The sequence below is a fragment of the Cnephaeus nilssonii genome (assembly GCF_951640355.1).
Source record: "Cnephaeus nilssonii genome assembly, chromosome: 6".
In the NCBI taxonomy this organism is placed as follows: Eukaryota; Metazoa; Chordata; class Mammalia; order Chiroptera; family Vespertilionidae; genus Cnephaeus; species Cnephaeus nilssonii.
In genome coordinates this window covers 5,011,474-5,033,962 of record NC_137077.1, presented here as the reverse complement: position 1 = coordinate 5,033,962, position 22,489 = coordinate 5,011,474, and the positions used below count along the sequence as shown (strand labels likewise).

At 39.6% G+C, this 22,489-nt stretch overlaps 1 protein-coding gene across 3 annotated transcripts in view; it reads left to right on the top strand.

The window, feature by feature from the left end:
• The window catches only part of TNRC6B (trinucleotide repeat containing adaptor 6B), a 216,025-nt gene that overhangs the window by 67,404 nt on the left and 126,132 nt on the right, over window positions 1-22,489 (top strand). The window contains exon 1 of one of the 3 annotated variants that reach the window (XM_079774128.1): window positions 12,833-14,288. The exons of the other annotated variants lie outside the window; for them this stretch is intronic. Coding sequence (XP_079630254.1) covers window positions 14,284-14,288 — 5 coding nt within the window. The 5' untranslated portion in view covers window positions 12,833-14,283. Of the gene's footprint in view, window positions 1-12,832; window positions 14,289-22,489 lie in introns of those variants that run through there. 3 annotated transcript variants of the gene reach the window in all.

Genomic DNA, 22,489 nt, shown 5'->3' with positions numbered 1-22,489 from the left:
GACATCTAGACGTCCAGAAGGTCGTTCGGCTGTCCGGTCCAATTACCATATTACCCTTTTATTATTATAGATGAGGAAAGAAGTCACAAAAATGGCAACTTTAAAAAAGTTGACAAGTACAAAATTCAGAAAATATCATTATATTTGAATTAATTCACTGTCTAAAAACATTGCTGTAAAACTTCTTTCCCTATATTGTTTTGACTGTAGGGAAAATATATTGTCCCTTCATATTATAAAAATTCTGTGATATTTTCTAAAAATAGAATAGAGTGATAATTCAGTGTTATCTATAACATGATTAACCAAAATATGGTTTTTATTATTGACAAACTAGAAAAGTTCCTTTCAGTTTCACAACTTCTTATTAGTAACATCATATAAATTTGTAAGATTGTTATCACCTTTGGGAAAACTACTACCAAATGTCTGTTATATATGAGCTACAAGATTTTTATATAAGATGTAAAATTACAAGCCTTTGTTTTTCTTGTACATTGACTGTACTCTTTGAATTGATACATTTATGATATGACATGACATATGATATGGCCCTGCATATCTCTGTCTTGATACAGAGTGATTTGTTCCAGTAACATCTTTTGTACAAAATGATGGTTAACAATAATTTGACCATACATGGAAGTGGCTGAGAACCACATAAATATATTCTACTAAACCCAAAGTAAATTTATCACCAATTTAACTTTCCCTTTATAGGGATCCCCAAAATGCTTGTGGCTACTCTTTAATTCTACTGACCTGGGGACTCATCTTGTGGGTATAGTTAAGTGGAAAGAGGCTGTGGTTTTCCCATCTGAATTAAGATTATGATGAAAATATCTTGCTTTCATACATTTTATAAAAATAATTGGTAATGTTGGAGAACTCACACTTCCTAATTTCAAAATATATTATAAGGCCACAGTAATCAAAACAGTGTGGTATAAGCATAAAGACAGCATATAGACTGATGGAATAGAATAGAAAGCCCAGAAATAAACCCTCACATACACTGAGTGGCCAGATTATTATGATCTCTGAACACATAATAATCTGGCCACTCAGTGTATATCCTATATAATAAAAGGCTAATATGCAAATTGTCCCCTCGACCAGGAATTCGACCAGCAGGCAGGACGGCCAACTGCCCATGTCCCCTCCCCCTGGCCAGGCTGGCCAGACCCCACCCATGCACGAATTCATGCACTGGGCCTCTAATATATATACTGAATGGCCAGATTATTATGCGTTCAGAGATCATAATAATCTGGCCACTCAGTGTATAAGGTCATGTGATCTTCAACAAGGGTGCTACCGAGAGACTTTTCAACAAATGGTGTTGGGAACACTGGATACTCACTTGCAAAAGAATGAAGTTGGACCCTTATTTTATACCATATGAAAAATTAACTCAAGGTGGATTAAAGACCTAAAACTATAAAACTCCTAGAAGAAAATATAGGAGAAAAACTTCATAACATTGGACTTGGTTATAATTTTTTGGATATGACACCAAAAGCATAGGCAAAAAAGCAAAACTAGATAATGAGACTACTTCAAATTTTAAAAAGTTTTTGTACATCAGAGGACACAATCCATACAGTGAAAAGGCAACCTACAGAATGGGAGAAAATATTTGCAAATCATACATCTGGTAAGAGATTAGTATCCAGAATATATAAAGAATTACAACTCAATAACAAAAAATCAAATAACTTAATTTAAAAATGGACAAAAAACTTGAATAGACGTTTCTTCAAAGATAATATATAAATGGCCAACAAGCATATGAAAAAATACTCAACCTCACTAATCATCTAAAGAAATGCAAGTCAAAACCACATTGAGACAATTTTACACCCATAAGGATGGTTACTATAAAAAAGAAAAAAAGAAAGTAACAAGTGTTGACAAGAATGTGGGGAAATTGGAACCTTTGTACTCTGTTGTTGAGGTTATACAATGGTGTAAGTGCTATGGAAAACAGTATCGAGGTTCCTTAAAACATTAAGAATAGAACTACCATATGATCTAGCAATCCCTCTTCTGGGTATATATTAAAAAGATTTGAAAGCAGGTTCTGGAAGAAATATTTGCATATCCATATTGATGGCAGCACTATTCACAAGAGCCAAGAGATGGAAGTAACCCAAGTGTCCATTGGCAGATGAATAAACAAAATGCAGTGTATACATATAATGGAATATTAGTCAGCCATAAAAGGAGGAAATCCTGTCACATGCTACAACATAAATGAACCTTGAAAATACTATGCTAAGTGAAGTAAGCCAATCACAAAAAGACAAATACTGTATGATATCACTTATATGAAGTATCTAAAGTAGTCAAATTTATATAAATAAAAAGTGGAATGTTAGTTACTGGGGGCTGGAGGGAAGGGAATAAAAGGAAGTTTTTTTTTAATGGGTATTGAATTTCAGATTTGCAAGATGAAAAAGTTTGGAGATCTGTTTCTTTTTTTTTTTTTTTTTAATGAATCTTTATTGTTCAGATTACAATTGTTTCTCCTTTTTCCCCCCATATCTCCCACCACCCAGTTCCCACCCCCCCTCTGCCCTTACCTCCCCCCCACTGTCCTTGTCCATAGGTGTATGATTTTTGTCCAGTCTCTTCCCATACCCCCCACACAGACACCCCTTTCCCCCTGAGAATTATCAATCCATTCCCATTCTATGCCTCTGATTCTATTAAGTTCACCAGTTTATTCTGTTCCTCAGATTTTTAATTCAATTGACTTTTAGATTCACTTGTTGATAGATATGTATTTGTTGTTCATAATTTTTATCTTTCTTCTTCTTTTTCCTCTTTTTAAAGAATACCTTTCAGCATTTCATATAATACTGGTTTGGTGGTTATGAACTCCTTTAGCTTTTTCTTATCTGTGAAGCTCTTTATCTGCCCTTCAATTCTGAATGATAGCTTTGCTGGGTAGAGTAGTCTTGGTTGTAGGTTCCTGCTATTCATCACTTTGAATATTTCTTGCCACTCCCGTCTGGCCTGCATGGTTTCTGTTGAGAAATTAGCTGATAATCGTATGGGAGCTCCCTTGTAGGTAACTAACTGTTTTTCTCTTGCTGCTTGTAAGATTCTCTCTTTGTCTTTTGCCCTTGGCATTTTAATTATGATGTGTCTTGGTGTGGTCCTCTTTGGATTCCTCTTGTTTGGGGTTCTGTGTGCTTCCTGGACTTGTAAGTCTATTTCTTTCATCAGGTGGGGGAAGTTTTCATTCATTATTTCTTCAAATAGGTTTTCAGCATCTTGCTCTCTCTCTTCTTCTGGCACCCCCATAATTCTGATGTTGGTTCGCTTGAAGTTGTCCCAGAGGCTTCTTACACTATCTTCAACTTTCTGAATTCTCTTCTCTTCATACTTCTCTGGAGCAGTGACCTTGGCCTCTTTGTATTCCAAATCTTTGAGTTGATGCTTGCGATCCTCTAGTCTGCTGTTGGGTCTCTGTATAATATTTTTTATCTCAGCCAGTGTATGTTTAATTTCTAGTTGGTCCTTTTTCATATCTTCGAGGGTCTCATTGAATTTATCGGCCTTTTCCATGAAATTCTTGAAAAACCTTATAACCGTGGTTTTGAACTCTATGTCCAGTCGCTTGTTCTCCTCCATTTCTTTGGTTTGTGATCTGTTTCTTTGCCTCCTCATTTCGCTGCTTCCCTGAATTGGTAGGGTAGCTTTGTGTACTAGATGTCCTATTGGTTCAATGGGTCAGCCTCTCAGTTACTTGAGGTGGACACTCTTGGTGTACCCTTGTGTACTGTGTGCCCCCCAGCAGGAGCTACAGCAAGAACTAGTTTTCTCCTCCTTTGCTTGGGCGGTTTTGGAGCAGTCTGACTGGAGCTGCAGTTTATTTGGTTAAGCTGCCACAGAACAGGCCATTTATATGCAAAAGCCGCTGTGTGGAGCCTGGGCAGGTTTGTAGAATGTGCGGGGCGGGCCTCAGGGCGGGGCGGGATCTCAGGGTGTCCCTAGGCTGGGGCGTGGCCAACGGCAGTGGCTGGCGTCAGCTGTCTCTGCCTTTCCACGTTTCCAAGTCCCTGCGCCCCGCGTTCCAGCGCAGTAAAACAATGATTGCTGGGCGCACCTCTGCAAAAAAGTCACTCTCACTTTCTGACCCGATGGCCGAGAGTCCAGCTTTTCCCCGTAGGTGTCTGGGTCCCCCGCGAGTCCCCAGAAACTGGGTTTCAGAGTGATCGGGAGCTTGTCTCCCTGCGGGTTGAAGAAAAACCGCGCGCCCAGTCGCCCGCCGCCAGCCTGATTCGCGCGCCTCCGTACCTCAGCTTTTCAGCATTTGTGCTCCTTTCTCTCCTTAGTTGTAAATCTTCCACTCAGCCAGCTTTCCCGTGGTTCTGGGTGGTAGACGTTTTGTCTTTTAGTTGTATTTTTGAAATTGTTGTTCGAGGCAGCAGATTAGTTGTTTAACCATGCCGCCATCTTGGTTCCTCCTCTGAAGTCTGGAGATCTGTTTCACAACAATGTGAATATACTTAGCATTACTGAACTGTACACTTAAAAATAGCTAAGATGAGTCCTGGTCGATGTGGCTCAGTTGGTTGTCCTGTGCACCAAGGGGTTGCCAGTGGGAGGCCTGCACTTAGAGGAGACAGCAATTGATGTTTCTCTCTCCCCCTTTCCATTCCTCTCTCTCTAAAAAAATTAATTAAAAATCTTTTAAAAAATGGTTAAGATGAGAAATTTTGTTATGTTTATTTTACCACAATAAAAATAGAAAAGAGATCATTTGGACACAGTGTTAGGACCCCTCCTAGAGCTTTGGGAGAGCCCCATGAAAGTGACGAGTCCTACAGCTCACAGTAAGCTTCATTAGTTGCATATTGAAGCATCTGTTTTGACCCGGCTGATTTTGTCCTTCCTTTGGAGCCCAGCTTAACTGAGCTGTACTGTCTCCATTTTCTAATTCCTGTCTCTCATGGGGTGAACCAGACAGTTAACAATTTATCTTACACTGTCTTGTGACTGTCCTGAGTATGTTTTATCTCCCAATTATAGGATTTTTTAAGTGTTGTCTTTTTTGTATCCTATAAATGCCTAGATTCATAGTATTCATCTTTTTATTCCTTTGCTTATTCATTTGGTCATTCATTCAGCAAACATTAATTCCTCTGTAGTACTAGATTCAGAAATAAAAACCACATACCCTGCCCCACATAGTTTATTTTATTTTATTTTTTTCATTGTTAATAAGTCTTTATTGTTCAGATTATTACAATTGTTTCTCCTCCCTCCCCCCATATCTCCCCTCCTCCCAGTTCCCACCCTTCCCTCTGCCCTTACCTCCCCCCCTTGCTATCCTTATCCATAGGTGTATGATATTGTCCAGTCACTTCCCGTACCCCCCACACAGACACCCCCTTCCCCTGAGAATTATCAATCCACTCCCATTCTATTCCCCTGATTCTATTATGTTCATCAGTCTATTCTGTTCTTCAGATTTTTAATTCACTTGACTTTTAGATTCACTTGTTCATAGGTATGTATTTGTTGTTCATAATTTTTATCTTTATTTTTTTCTTGTTTTTCCTCCTTTTAAATAATACCTTTCAGCATTTCATGTAATACTGGTTTGGTGGTGATGAATTCCTTTAGCTTTTTCTTATCTGTGAAGCTCTTTATCTGCCCTTCAATTCCGAATGATAACTTTGCTGGGTAGAGTAGTCTTGGTTGTAGGTTCTTGCTATTCATCACTTTGAATATTTCTTGCCATTCCCGTCTGGCCTGCATAGTTTCTGTTGAGAAATCAGCTGATAATCGTATTGGTGTTCCCTTGTAAGTAACTAACTGTTTTTCTCTTGCTGCTTGTAAGATTCTCTCTTTGTCTTTTGCCCTTGGCATTTTAATTATGATGTGTCTTGGTGTGTTCCTCTTTGGATTCCTTTTGTTTGAGGTTCTGTGCGCTTCCTGGACTTGTAAGTCTATTTCTTTTACCAGGTGGGGGAAGTTTTCGGTCATTATTTCTTCAAATAGGTTTTCAGCGTCTTGCTCTCTCTCTTCTTCTGGCACCCCAAAAATTCGGATGCTGGTACGCTTGAAGTTGTCCCAGAGGCTTCTTACACTATCTTCTACTTTCTGAATTCTCTTCTCTTCTTGCTTTTCTGGAGGCGTGTCCTTTGCCTCTTTGTATTCCAAATCTTTGACTTGATTCTTGCGTTCCTCTAGTCTGCTGCTAGGTCTCTGTATAATATTTTTTATTTCAGTCAGTGTATGTTTCATTTCTAGTTGGACCTTTTTCATATCCTCGAGGGTCTCATTAAATTTATCGGCTTTTTCCATGAAATTCTTGAAAAACCTTATAACCGTGGTTTTGAACTCTATACGTCCAGTCGTTTGTTCTCCTCTATTTCTTTTGTTTGGGATCTGTTTCCTTGCCTCCTCATTTTCATTTTTGCTGCTTCCCTGAGTTGGTAGGGTAGCATTGTGTCCTGTTGTGTCCTATTGGTTCAACGGGTCAGCCTCCCAGGTACCTGAGGTGGACGCTCTTGGGGCACCCCTTTTTAGACTGTGTGTACAGCCTTGTTGTAGTTAAGTCTTTTTTTTTTTTTTTTAATATATTTTATTGATTTTCCACAGAGAGGAAGAGAGAGGGATAGAGAGTTAGAAACATCGATGAGAGAGAAACATCGATCAGCTGCCTCCTGCACACCCCCCACTGGGGACGTGCCCGCAACCAAGGTACATGCCCCTGACCGGAATCGAACCTGGGACCCCTGAGTCCGCAGGCCGACGCTCTATCCACTGAGCCAAACCGGTTTCGGCTGTAGTTAAGTCTTGATTGTTGTTGGTGTCACTGGGAGGAATTGACCTCCAGGCCAATTGGCTGTGAGGACCCGCTGTGTCTATAAAGGAAGAATTGCTGTGCTGGAGACACGTTTATGGGTCAGGACTTTTTGCAGTAGGGCTTTGGCGCTCACTGAGTCTGCCTCTTGAATGTGTCCCTTATGCGAGTGGTTGAAATCTGGTGTCGTCTCACACCGACCACTAGATGCCCTCGTTTCTGGATCTCCAATGGGGTGCAGGTCAGCTACTGTCTGAGGCCACTCAGCCGGAGTTACAGCAAAAACTGCAGTTTTCTCCTCTTTGCTTGAGTGGTTTTGGAGCAGTCTGACTGGAGCTGCAGTTTATTTGGTTAAGCTGCCATAGGGCAGGCCATTTATATGCAAAAGCTGCTGTTTGGAGCCTGGTCGGATTTGTAGAATGTGCGGGGCGGAGTCTCAGGGCGTCACTAGGCTAGGGCGTGGCAAACAGCAATGGCTGCTAGTCTGCCTTTTCTGCCTTTCCCGTTTCCAAGTCCCTGCGTCCCGTGCTCCAGTGCAGTAAACACTGATTGCTGGGCGCACCTCTGCAAGAAAGTCACTCTCACTTTCCGACACGATGGCCGAGAGTCCAGCTTCTCCCCGTAGGTGTCTGGGTCCCCCGCGCGTCCCCAGAAACTGGATTTCAGAGTGATCGGGAGCTTATCTCCCTTCGGGTTGGGAAAAAAGCCGCGTGTCCCGTCGCCCGCCACCAGCCCGATTCACGCGCCTCCATACCTCAGCCCTTCTGCGTTTGTTCTTTCTTTTTCCTTCTTAGTTGTAAATCTACCATTCAGCCAGCTTTCCTGTGGTTCTGGGTGGTAGACGCTTTGTCTTTTACTTGTATTTTTGAAATTGTTGTGCGCGGCGGCAGTTTAGTTGTTTAACATTGCCGCCATCTTGGTTCTCCTGCCCCACATAGTTTAGAGGGGAAGCACCAAGTAAATAGGTAACAACAGTAATAGTGTATGGATGTGCTACCATAAAGATAATGTACTGGGTGACAGGAAGCACAGAGGACACTGGAGTCAAACTGGGGTGTCAAGGAAGGCTTATTCCAAATGCAAATTTGATTTTTGAGGCCTGGTTCTAAAGAATTTAAGACTTTTTTAAATGTTCCCTTAAAAAGTCTGCTAGCATTCTAATTTCTAAATGTAACAAGAGTGTAAATGCTAACATTCTATTTGCCAACTACAGTCCAGAAATTTTGGGTTCTAGTTACATTGGAGATTCCATGTAGTTTTGGTTACTATTTCCACCTCCTGACTTTGTTGGCGGTAAGAACCCTGGAAAAACCTAGCTCTTATATTTATATTTTTTTCTTGTCAGCCTTCCTCCTCGCCATTGATAGTACTGAAGATGATAAGACTTAGAAAAGCCTTTGCCTTTCTTATATTCTCTACATGCCAAACTTCTCATTCTTTACGACTTAGTTCAAAATCTCATCTCTCCTGTGATATCTTTCTTGACTCTCCCAGAAGTTAATCCTTTGTATCCCTATAGTATAACTGTCTCATACCTCTATACTTTAACTAGAGGCCCAGTGCATGATTGAATCATGCACGTGTAGGGTCCCCTACACGCTTTCGCTTTCGATCGCGGTGGAGCTGGGTGCCTGTCCGCTGGTGCCCCATGCCTTTCAGAAGCTCAGCGGAGGCTTCTGAAAGGCCTGGTGCTGGAGCAGACAGGCACCCAGCTCCCCCACTTTTGATGGTCCGCGGTGGGACTTGAGCTCGCTACCCCAGAGGCCCCTTCTGTTCCGCAGCACAGCCATGGCGCAGACGCTGGCCCAATCAGCTACCCCGGCCACCCCGAGTCCCACCCCCTGCGCCTCCCGCTGGCCCAATCATGGGCGTAGCAGAGTGATGGTAATTTACATATTACCATTTTATTAGGTAGGATTATAGTACTTACCATGCTATATTTTAATTATGGATTTACATGCCTCTGTCCTTCAAGGTGTTAACATTCAACTCTGTATCCCCCTCGGCCTGGTACTAGTATAGTATATTACATAGTTGATGCTCAAAAAATAATTTTTGACTGCATGAATGAATGGTGAGTCAAGTTTGGAGTCTTTTTTTATTAATTTTTATTTATTGATTTTAGATAGAGGAAGGGGGAGAGAGAAGAGAAAGAGAGAAACATCGATTTGTTGTTCCATTTATTTATGCATTCATTGGTTGCTTCTTGTATGTACTGTGACTGGAGATCTATCTGGCAACCTTGGTGTATCAGGATAACACTCTAACCAACTGAACTACCTGGCCAGGGCCTGGAGTCTTATTTTTGAAAGTGTTGATTGACCTTACTATATTTCATGGTCACAGATTGTATTCCTAACAACAACCAGTTATCTGATGATAGAATCAGTGCTAGCTTCAAAATATACTATGTACTTCTCTCCACCTCTTCCACCTCCAACTGGTTCAGGTTACCCTCCCTCACCTAGGTGGTGGCAATCACCTTTCAACTTGTCTCTCTGCTTCTCCTCTTGGTCCTCTATACTGTATTCTCCACATAGAAACCAGGATGAGCTTTTGAAAACATAAAACTGATGCTTCTAAAGTGGTTGTAAGACCTCCATGGGTCCTTGGAATTCTTACTCTGGGAGGTTTTAGAGACTTTGTCCCACTTTATAGGAAACATATTAAAAGGTACATCCCGTATTAAATATGTGGTTTTATTTATTTATTTTTGCTATCACATGTTAAAATAATTGCACTATTTTGCTTCTGAAATTATTTGGCTACAAATAACTGACTTAAATTATAATTACCTAACATTTCTTAACAGTTAACATATTTAGGAATTTTTGCAAAGTGAGAATTGTTTTCAAATGTAATGAAATTTTTTAAATGCTAAATTTATTAGTGAATAAAGTTGCTGGGTTATATTTTGAGGACATTTAAGCATTTGTTAATTTTTATGGTTATAATTTTCTTTTTGTATTTTGGACTTGCAAAAGTATTCTTTCAGGTCCTAAACATTTTCCTAGTCCCCTGAAAAGCTTATTGATCCTAGGTGTTAGATAGAAGGTGAATAATAGATAAAATGGCACTGTTCACTCTCCTGCTTTAAAATTCTTCTGTGACTTTCCACTGTCCTTAAAATAAAATTCTTACTGTGGCCTGCAAGATCCAGTATGATTTAGCTCCTCCTACCTTCTAGGATTCATCTCATCCCTCTCTTCTCTGTTCACCTGTCCTAGCCTCCTGATCATCCATCCCTCTTATTCTTTGAACACTTAAACAGTTGCTTTTCAACTCAGCTTAAGTGCCCCTCCTGAGAAAACCCTTCCCTAACCACCTTATCTAAAGGGAGCCTCCCTCAGTTATCCCATATCCCATCAAACTCTTTTATTTTCTTCCCAGTGATTTCTTTTTCCCATGAGGATGTTGGCTACATGTGGGCAAGGACCTTTCCTATCTGGTTTATTGCTCTGTCCCCAGCACCTACCAGAGTCAGACACATAGGAAGCACTTAGTACATACCTGTTGAACAAATGAAGAGTTACGTTAATAGATTTTGTAATTTAACCATCCTTGCATTTTTGGTAAAAACACTCTGTGATCATAATATGATCTTAAAACTGACAAATTCAATTTGCAAATATTTTACTTAAGATTTTTGTATCTGTCTTCACAAGTGAAGATTGGTCTATAGTTTTATTCTTTTGTACCATCTTAGTCCAGATGTGTATCAGAAATAAGTTAGCCTCATAGAAGAAATTAGGAAACTTTCCCTTTTATATCTATAAGTTTGAGAATAGGAGGGATAGATAACATGGAAAATTATCTGTTTGATAGAAGTTTGGTAGACTTCATCCAGAAAACCATTTGTACCTCCTGTAGTTTAGTTTGAATATTTTACAAATTTCTGATATAGGTTTTTGTTGTTATTTTCGCAACTTTTTGTTTTTAATCCTCATTCAGAGAGATGAAGGGGAGAGAGACAGACAGAGGGAGAGGGAGAGTGGGAGAGACCAGAGATATGTAAGAGAGAAATATCGATCAGTTGCCTTCCATATGCTCCCTGACTGGGGATTGAACCCGCAATCCGGGTTTGTGCTGTGACCGGAAATCAAACAGGCAACCTGTTGGTGCACGAGACAAAGCTTAACCAACTGAGCTACTCCTGCTGGGCTCATAACTTTTCTTGAGTTGATATGGCACTTTCTATTTTCCTTGACTGTCATCCATTTTATTTAATTTTCAAGTTTATTGACATAAAGTTATGTGTAATTTTCTCACAATTAAAAAAAATCCTCTCCATATCTGTAGTTATAAAGCCCCCTTTCTCAGTCCTACTGTTCATTTATGACTTCTCTTTTTTTAAATTGATCATATTTTCAAAGGATTATTTACTTTTATTTATTTATTTTTAAACAAAAAAGTTTCTGGGTTTTTTTAGCCAGTCTACTCTTTTTTAATAAAAAGGATTGCTTATGTTTTTATCATTATTCATTTCTCTTTGGGGTTTGTTACTTGTTTACTGGGCTTTTGAGTTAAATGTTCAGTTTATATTTTTCGATCTGTTTCCTAATAAAAATATTTTAATAGTATATAGTGATCAAAGATACCAAGTTTGAAAAAGGACACTTATGTGAGTGTATAACTTCTGGTCTGTTCATTTAAAAAAAGTAAATTCATTTTTTATTACTTCGTATCCTCACTTTGCAATGATATAATTTAAAAACAGAATTTAATCAATAGGAAAAAATTACAATAAGTATATCACGGAGTCCAAAAATGTCTGAAAATATAGGGGAAATAGAGTATTTATTGCACTTGTTCTTTTAGATGAACAATTGGAATAATTGCTTTAAGTTTAGAGGTATCTCACCAATAAATAAATAAAGATGTTAGGATGTTGAAGAAAAAATATTGATCATATTATTTGAAAATAGAACTACTAATATTTTGTTTTAAAATGTGTCTATGTTTCCCAACTTTATACAGTTTGTTATTTAACACTAACATGGTAACACATACATGCATTCATACAATAATATTCTGCACTGGGGAATGGAGACTTAGCAAAATTCAGTTTATAAAGAGATCGTGTCCATCACAAATTGAAACAAGGCAGCTGTACAGTCTTCATGCATTTTAACATGTTAAGCATGCTCCACGTAAGTAATCTTTCCGTAACTCATCTGGAAGGTATTGGAGGGATAAAAATAGACTAAGTATTCAAAATTTCCATCCTAGGAGTTTCCTGCTTTTGCCTACATCTCAATTGTCAGTCCAGCTCCTGGCTCTTACTCCACTCAGAGCTGTGCAAAGACAGTGGGAGCATTTAAGCCATAAATATTCAAGCTGCCAGATCATCTAGGCATTGGACTCTGCCTTCCCTGAAATAGCTCCTTTCCTGTTCTTCTATCGGAGTAAAAGGGAAGGTTGGAGACTGTGTAAGGGCCCAGAAGCCAGGATGATGAATGTGGGATTTAGAAAGGGTTCATAGGTTCCTTCTTGCGGAATGTCAGGCTTACAGAATCCGTCAGTTCTCTGCTGGCTGGCATGGCAGATTACACTCGGTCAGTCTAGTTCATTTGGGAGAATCACACTGGAATCCCACCTGATCCGTTCTATCGATGGAGTCTAATAGACACAGGGTACTTTCGCTCACTAGCTATCATTTAGTTACTTTATTTCCTCAAGCAATCCTTAAACAAATAAATGGAGGCAAGTTTCTGGAAACTATGTGATTTTCATTCCTTATATTTGGGTGGCAGATATCTTCAACCCAGGACTTCCAAATGGAGGTCTAATTCATTTATTTACCTTTTGGGGACTTGATGTAGGGCTTCACACAGCCATGAAGGAAAATGGGGTGCTTATCCGTATACATACTGGGGAAGACCAGCAGTAAGCACATTATTTCACAAATAATAAATCGCTGTTATGACCAGTGCTATGAGGTAGTAAAAGATATTGTGGGAATGTTGAACAGGGAGGCTGGTCTAGCCTGGGAAGAACAAGGAAAGTTTTCCCAGGGCAGTGACGTACTTTTGAGATGACAAGGATAAGATGAACAGAACTGGGGGGGAGGGAAAGTCATGTTTTAGAGCTGAAAGGAACCTAAGATACCATCTAGTGATGTCTTATCCTTACATTCTACAAATGAGAAGATCAAGGTCCAGCGATACGAAGGACTTGCCTCACTGAGGTTACACAGCCCGTTAGCCCCAGGGCTAGAGACGCAAACCCAGTGTGGGTTTCCTAAGTGATTAGAACTCTAGAAGCATATAGCAAGAAGGGACCTAGGATGGGGGGAAACAGGCAGGTTTTTAATTTAGTGCTTAGTCCATGTCAGCTGCAGAGCTACTTCCTCAGGTGGGGGAGTAGATCAATAATGACTCAGATCTGGCTTATCCTAGACCAGTGGTCGGCAAACTCATTCGTCAACAGAGCCAAATATCAACAGTACGATTGAAATTTCTTTTGAGAGCCAAATTTTTTAAACTTAAACTTCTTCTAACGCCACTTCTTCAAAATAGACTGGCACAGGCCGTGGTATTTTGTGGAAGAGCCATACTCAAGGGGCCAAAGAGCCGCAGTTTGCCCACCACGGTCCTAGAGGAACTCTGTTATGCTGCAGCATAATTTTTATTTCAGGTGGTGGGAGGAGGTACCCAAAACGATTAATGTGTGGTTCAATTGGGAAGCCAGTCCCTGCTCTGCAGCTGTCTAGCTGTGTGATTTGGGATAAGTTACTAAACCTCTCTGAATTGCCATTCTCAATTTTTACTTTGGTATATTTACTTTCCTTCTCTTTCTATTCATTTTAGGAGCTTGCTAGAGATCAGTCGTGCCCTATATTTCACCTTGATCTTTAAAACTAAAGTCTCTTGTTTGGGTAAAGCATTGTTTAAGCCCCCTTTTAAAGAGCAGTTTGCCAGCCTGTGCTTGCCCAAACATCTAGAGAATAATTGTAGCAAGCAAGCCAAGCTCCAGGATCTACAAGAATCGTTAGCAACTGAGCATATTTCTATAAACCAATAAAGGTTTTTGAATTTTGTTCATCTGTTACCCCTGTGCTGTTGCCACTTTCACATGCAGTGTGTGTAGGCGGAGAGTATGAGATAACAGCTTCACAAATGAGTGGAAAAGGGCCGCTTTCCCTTTAAGGCAGCTTCGTCCCCTGCTCCCTCCCCTTTCCTGATTGACAAATCTACCCAAAGTCACATGATCCGCCTCTATTTGAAGGTCACAAAAAGCTGCTTCCTTTAGAGACAGAGGGGGGAGAGAGAGAGCAAGCGGGAGAGTGAGTGAGAGAGTTAGTTCAAGCCAAAATGGCCGACAGAGTCTCTGCTGGTTTCTGAATATTTAAAATACAAATACAGATAGACAAAAAGAAATCCTTTTTTGGACCTTTTTTCATTTCCATTTCTACCTTGTATGCCTCAATTTGCTGGATTTAAGCACTGCTGCACTTTATGAGGTTGGTACATATTTTCAATTTTTTAAAACCAATTGATTTATATGGATTTTGTCTAACCGTTTTCACTAGTGGTGTTGCAAATCGACATTTGTCTAGCATGGAGTCTGGCTTCAGACATTTCGTGAATCTGTGTAAATCAGACCCGTGATGTACTTTTGGTTCGGCGTTTTAGAAATGGAAAAGCCTTGGTAAAATATTTAGATTTTGAAGTGATTTAATTGCACTTTTAATGTCTGCGACTCTTGTCATCGTTTCTGTCTTGCCACTAAATGAAGCTGTGAGTAATTGGAAATTTAATATTTAGAAAGGGGTTTTTAAAAAAACACAGACGTCTCCCTGTCCCCTTAAATCTGCTGCAAAAATTTGCATAAATATAAATGGGTTTGCATTCTTTCGGCTGCTAAGGCCGACAAAGGATCTGGGAGGGCAAGCACTACAACGGGGAAGCCTTTTTTTTTTTTTAAAGCTAGGCCATCCTTCCTAGAGAGATATAAAACCTAAAATAAGACCTGATACATTTTAGACATCAGGAGGGGGGCAAGTGAGCACCGGGAGGTTTGGGGTTTGTAGATTCCCCTGCTTGCAAACCTCCGGAGCAATGTGTGGATCGCCCCTCTCCTCTCGGCGCGCGCTCCTGTGCACTGGGCTTCTCTGTGTTCTCAAATGTGCGGCCAGATGCGCTGTTATTTTGATCGTGGTTTGAACCAAATGGTAGGACTATCTTGTAAACACAGTGTTTAAAAGATATAAACAGCTATTCACCCCGATGAAGAATTATTTCTTTATCAGTTTCTCCCTGGAGATTAGCCTTCTCCATTTCTCACGGATTACATTTATTGTTTAATTTTATACAGATGAACTGGGCTTTTCAGCACAAATTCTGCATCTGTTTGTGCGGTGGCCTGTTTTGGTCATTTCCATTGTGAATTGGTCATTGAGGGTCACATAAATAATTAGCTGTGTATGTACATATGCTAGTTACTCCTGAAACTATGCAGTGCCCTGAAGTTAAATTCCATTACTCCAAATGCAGGATTCTAGAAAGCCTCGGAGCCGAGAGGGAAGAAAGCTGAAAACTTGCTTTCTCAGAGCCACCTCCCCCGATCATTGTGAGAGTGTGATGTAATGCTTCTCGGTCTGGTGGGCTGAAAGGATGTAGTTTGTGCTGTGGCGGGTAAATTGCCCCCACCCCTGGGGTAAATTACCCCACTCCCTCAGCACATCCCAGGCTCTGAGAGGCCTTCTTTTCTTTTCTTTTTTTACCCCCCGCCTAATTTGTGTCCTGATTTATGCCTGGGAATATTGGCATGAGAAAGAGACTGTTCTTCTAAATCTGTTACAGAGTATAGTTTAGAAAGGCATTTAAAAGATGCAAATTGGTTGAGTTGTCATAATCCCCATCATTAAATATGTAGAGTTGGATTAATGCTAATTAGGCATAAATGGAATAATTTTAATCAGAGGGGAGCATTGGTTGTATTTTTGGTTCCTTTTTAATTAATCTAATTACAAGATGCTTGCTGGGCCTGAAAGTGTTAAAAAATGGGAAAAATGCTGGACCATTTTGAAAATTTGACAGTCTAGAAGAGGGTTGTGGAGTGCTTTCAAAAGCTTTATTCACTGTAAAAATGGATTGGCCTCTTGTGCTGAAAATGGCCTGTTTCTTTGGGCCAATTGTGTGTAGATGAAGGGACTTTCACGCTAATTTAACAAAAAGACTTTCCGTTTGAATACATAAAGATAATTAAAGCGCTCTGTCTCTAAAGAGCAAGTATTTTATTATTTTTCTAAAACTAATGTTATTAGTAATGAAAATAAGTAGAGAAGTGATGGTTTTAAATTCAGTGTAAATTTTTTGGGTAATACAAGTTTAGCTTTGGTGTAAGAAGGATTGGAAACATTACATTAGAGAGGTAGTCTGGAATAAATTTGTCTCTTTAAAAAAATCTTTTTTACGGCTTCAGTTTAAAGGAAAAACATAGAATTTGCCATAGTGATGGAGTGTTGCTTTGTGGTGGACCTAAGGAAAATTAGAGCTCTGATTTTGCTTGTGTTTATCTGAAAATGAAAGTGCTTATTTGGGGCTTTACTTGTTAGATGATTCATTTTACATCCATTTCCTCAATTGTTCTGACAGAAGAGTAAGAAAAACCTAGGCTTTCCATGTTTTGCCATTAGCTTGTTGTTTTGTGGACTGTTAGCTTGTGAATAGCAGGTTAACTCAGTTTGCAGAGCAGAGGAACCAGAAGCAGAGGGCCTGCTCCCTTAGGCAAGAAAGAGAATGATAAAAGGAACATAACCAGATGCCATCTAATTCTCTGAAATGTTTTTATAAATATTCTTTTCTCCAAGACACTGGAAAGTGAGATAAATAAGACCTGCTTTCACGTATGTTAATAAGCATTATGTCTCTGGTGAGTTTCAGAAACTCAGCTGCCATTTTGGATCTAAGTTCCTGCAGAGCCAGTCCTTATGGCACAGCAAAACTATGGTAATTCAGAAGCAAATGAAAATGAGTAATCAAGTGTGCAATGGATAGTATCTAATTTGTGTCTTTTGTTGAAGTTGTCTGTCAGTAGTGTGAAGTGAAGCTTTAAGAACTTTAGAGATGTGGCTGATGTTATGAAGCACAAAATCCAGGGATATTAGAACTGGCTCTGTTGTGGTTTTTAAAATGAGATGGCATATGCAGAGGAAGTTTTTTACTGGAGAAAATGAACATAATCTTACTAGCTTCCCCCTCCCCCATCCATCTTCTGCTAGGTCTACTTGTGATGTTACAGCAATATCATTCACAACACCGCTCTGTCTCACAAAAAAGTGTCACAGATTCCTTATTAAAATTTTACTGAAACTTCACAAAAATTGGTAGCGCTTAATCTATCAGAAGTTGTATCTTATTTTTAAACTGTTGTTTAGTCCTTCCATCTGGGTGCCAGAGAGGAAACACTGGCAACTTTGATATATGGTGCAAACAACGCTGTTGTTCAGCTTTGAATGGCCATTTGTTATTCTCTATCACCGCTAAGACAGTCCTTTAAAAATAAACCTCTTAAAATTGAAGCAGAAACTTGTAAGGCTTTTCTAGCTCTTCAACTCTACTAGAGACATTAAAAGAGTGACGAGATGATGAGACCTTCAGGTTCTGCAGAGCAGGCCTAGCAGATAACAGTAGTAAGGGGTGGATCTCATCCTATCCAACTGCTCCATGACTGAAAAGTTCTGAAGAAATTTAATTTTTATAACTCAGTATAATCATTGACCTTTTGCATTGTAAACTGGACAAGGCCTAAAACAATACAGATCATGTTCTTTGTCCCTTCCCTCAAGCGGTACCAATCTAGCAAGGGAGATACTCAGGTAACGAGGTCAGCAAGGTGCTATGTGTGCAGTAGTTGGAATAATACTTGGTACAGAAGTGTCCTCAGTGTCTGCATTAGGTGAATCCTTATTTAAAGAAGCCAAATAATTGCCCCTTACTAATTTTTACACATCATTTGGATATTAGATTTTCTTTAAATGAAACTTGTGACTTAAAGATGTTTCAGACCGTTGGCAGCATATGCTAATTGTTTCCTAGTACAGTCTTATTCCTGGATTTACACTAATCCGACTTCCCTCACCTGCTTCTTGTGATTAAGACTGGTGGTAGAGTGAAGTTGGGTGAATTGAAGCCACTTGGCCCGAAAGGGGATTTAACCCATGATAGTGACAGTTTAGCATGTTCTTTTTTCTTCCTTTATGTGTTCATTCAGCAGTCATTTAACGGTCCCTGGTGTGTGTCAGGTGCTGTTGTAGGTGCTGGGGAATCCAAGAATTAATTTGGTTGGTCCGTTGTCTTAAACAGCCATTTGGTTCGTGTGGAAATGTTTGCCATCTGGTAACTATTTAACCTACTGCTTTACGTTATGAATAGGGTAAGGCTATCGTTCCTTTCACATGATGGTCACTGTACTAATAATTGGGAAATGAATGGTAATTTTTGCTTCTAGTAGCTTCTAGAGACTTCCATTTAAGGTTTGACCAGATAGTCACTTTATCCATTTTCTTTAACTCTACATAAGTATCTCCTCAAAATTATCTTTTGAATTATCTCTGAGAACCTCAAAATCTAAGTCACCTCCCTAGTTACTCTATGACATTCCTCAGTTTTACTTTTTAATACCCCTTAATTGTATCACCATCTGAAATTACATTACTTGTCTATGGTGCATCAGTCCCCACTAACCCATACGCTTTCATAGGAGCAGGCTGTGTTTCTCATTGCTCAATCCCCAGCATATAGATCAGGGCTCAGCAGGAGTAAGTGCTCAGTAAAAATGTATGAGTTAGAACTGAGTTACAAGGTCACCAGGACCAGCTACGTGACCATAAGCCCCTGTTTCTTTATCAGTAAAATGGGGCTAATACATTGTGAAGCAGAAAGGAAATGCCGAAAGGAAGGGCCAGCACCTAGTCTTATTGCTTAGTAAGTGTTTCCTTCCCCTTTGTGAAATAAACCAGAAAGGCTTTTATGGCCCCGCAGATCCCTCCGTTCTCTCTCATGACTCCCAGGATCCTGAAGCTTGTGCACTGATTGCACTGAGCTTCAGCCTGGGCAAGGACAGGAGCAGTGCTGAGCCTTTTCTTTTTATTATGGTCTGATGTGGTCTCTTCAGGCTGCTGCTGTGGTGTACCCACTTTTGCTTGGCTGCTTTTCATACATTCTGTGTTTGGCATTAAAAGTTTCAAATGAATTGGTCTAAGAGTTTACAAGGCAAAGGAGAACATAACATACAGTGTCTTTTTTACTTTATTTTGATTATTCTAAGCCTACTCATGTAAATTCTATTTAACCAAACTATTAATTGTTTTGACTTAAAAGACAGATAAAATAAAAATTTAGGTCAATTGCCCACTTTATACAATGCTGTTGAATTATAGATGATATAGAAATGAATTTCATTCATTGACCTTGGAATTTGTGGTGCTGTTTTTTGTAAACACAAAATTATTATATATTTACTCATTCATTCAGTAAATAATTCTTATACTGGTATTACGTGCCACATATTGAGATAAGTGCTAGCATAGGAGTAGCATGAAGCTTTTCTTTAGGCACCATTGCTGAAGTTAGGAAGAATATGAATGCAAGGAGGTTAGCCAGCGCCTGGGGGTATTGGGTGATTTTAAAGGAGGGGCTCCCAACCCTACCAGCTTGTGCAAGAGCCCTGAGGCAAGAGAGGACATTGGAATATTTGGAAGACTGCATATGGAGTACTTGGACATGGTTCAAGTGTGAGGCGTGTAAGGGAAGGGATGATATGGGAAGTAAGAAGTGAAGCTGAAAAGGTAAGCAAGCGAAATGCAGAAGAGTCTATGAGCCATGTTTGGAAATCTTCATCTTGAGAATAATTGAAGGTTTTTCAGCATGAATTTTAAAAGATGAAGCTAGTTGTACTATAGAAAGGGTCTAGAGGATTGAGTATAAGACCAGATGGTATTGCAGTAATCCCTGGTAATAGTGGCCTGGATTGACAGCAAAATTGGGAAGAAGTGGATAAGTTCAGAGATATTTAGGTAGAAGATTTCACGGCACCTGATCATTGAGTTTGAGAAGGTGTGAGTTGGGGAAATTAAAGATTGGTACCTCTGTTTCTGGCCTGGGCTACTGATGGTGTGGTGGTACCATTTACTGAGATAAGAGACAGATGCGGGGTTGAGATGAGTTTAATTTTGGAGTTACTGAATCTTGGGACATATAATGAAGGTCTGGAGTAATTAGATAACTAGCTGGAGATAAAGATTTATCCATAATCCTAAATTTACCAGGATTTTCCTTTTTAAGTTGATTTCTTTGAATGTTCAAAGATGGCAATGTGCAGTGCAAGGTGCTATCGGATGCTGTTAAGGGAACACAATTTTGTAGAGAACATAAGGCCACATACTCGTTATCACAGTGGTTGCCATGAGAAATACTAAAGGAGTTTGCGGGTAGAGAAACACTAATGTTAGCTGGGTTGATAAGAGAAGGCTTTATGAGGACCTTGTGTTTGAACTGAGCCTTAAAGTTTGAGCAGAATTGTATAGAGTGGACTTAGAGGACAGGACCTCTGGCTAGAGGATTAGTTGTGTTCAGGGAGGACTGATGGGAGGTCGAATGTGTACAAGAGTGCAGGGGCGCCTGCTGAGCAGTTTGGATTGCCATGATGTAGACCAGGCGTCCTCAAACTACGGCCCGCGGGCCACATGCGGGTGTTTTTGCCGTTTTGTTTTTTTACTTCAAAATAAGATATGTGCAGTGTGCATAGGAATTTGTTCATAGTTTTTTTTAAACTATAGTCTGAGGGACAGTGAACTGGCCCCCTGTTTAAAAAGTTTGAGGACCCCTGGTGTAGACAGTGGGGACCTGTTAAAAGTTTGACAGCAACATGATCAAAGTGGTCATTTTGAGAATACTAATATGGCAGTGGGCAAGAGGAGGACTTGGAGGTGAGAAGACAACGGGGAGAATTTAGAGTTAGGCCCGTTAGGAGGCGATGGCAAAAAGGACTCTGATGAAAGGGCCTTGGAAGGAACTTGACTTGGTGTGGTGAGCACCCAAACAGCATATAGATGATGTATTTATGGAATTGTACAGCTGAAACCTATGTACTTTTATTAACCAATGTCGCCCCAATAAAGTCAATAAAAAGTTTAACAATTTTTTAAAAGAAAAGGCTTGTTACAAGACTGTGGCAGTAGGCTAGAAAAGGGATCAGACTCCAGGTTTTCAAGGTGAGTGATGGGAATTCTTCATCAGAAATGAAGATGAGGAATTCCAGGTTAGATATTCCAGAAATGAAGATGATTTGAAGAAGTTGGTGGGACTTCCAGATGGATCTGTTTAGTAAGCAGCTGGCAGTGTGAAGCTGAAGCTTGAGAAAGAGGTCAGAAGTGGAGATAAAAGAATTGGAAGTCATCCACTTCCAAGTGATAGTTGACGCTGAGAGTGGATGAGGTCACCATGGAAGTGTGGAGAATGAAAAAGAGAACTGAGAACTGGGCCTTGGGGACAGGAAGAGAAAGAGGACCTGGGAAAGGATGAAAAGAAAGGTAGTTGTGTAGGACAATCAGTAATAGTTACTGAAAATGAGGGAAGGTCTTCTCAATCTCAGACGTGGTCAGCAGGTTTTGATGCTCCACAGGAAGAACAGTATTTGATTATGGCAACGTGTCTGAACCTGGTGTTAGGACATACTCCAGTGGGAAAGGTTTGGCAATCATTATTAAGTTACACCAACACCAGCCAATAGAAATAGAATGCGAGCCACATGTGTTATTTTACATTTACCAGGAATCATATTAAAACGGTAAAAAGAGCCTGGCCAGTGTGGCTCAGTGTCGACTTATGAACCAGGAGGTCATGGTTCGATTCCAGGTCAGGGCACAAGCCTGGGTTGAGAGTTCGACGCCTGTTGGGGAGTGTGCGGGAGGCAGCCAATCAATGATTCTCTGTCATCATTGATGTTTTTCTCTCTCTCTCCCTCTCCCTTCCTCTCTGAAATCAATAAAAAAATATTTTAAAAAAGGTAAAAAGAAACATTGAATTTAATTTTAATATCTATTTTATTTAACCCAGTATGCATAATATTGTCAATTTAATATGTGATTGATTTTTAAATATTAATGAGCTATTTGACACTTTTCCATACCAAGTCTTTGAAATCTGGTGTGTATTTTATGCTTACAACATATTTCAGTTTGAACATGAAGTTTTTATTGCAAATGCTTGATCTGTATTTAGAGCTCATAAAATTTACAATTGCAAAAGTGCATTCACATATCAAAGTTTTTCCAAACATACTAATATTTTCCAGTAATGGAAATAAGTATCAACTTTAAATTTTAAGTTAATTAAACTAAAATAGAATTGAAAATTCAGTTACTCAGTCATTCTAACCTCATTACAAGTGCACATTACATATGTGGCTACCATTTTGGACAGCACAGGATTATGCAAAGTAAAATAGGTTACCTTACAGCTGATGTGTACTTTGAAAATAGCCAAAGCATCACAAAGCATTTCACAGGATTGGTATTTCTTGGAACACCTATTTGCTTATGCTAATGGTATTTTTAGAATTGGAAGGGTCAAATCCTAATTTTGCATATGAGGAGATGAACTTTCTATGAAAGTGCACTGATTGCAAAATTTAAGGCAGGATTTAAAAAATGTTTGG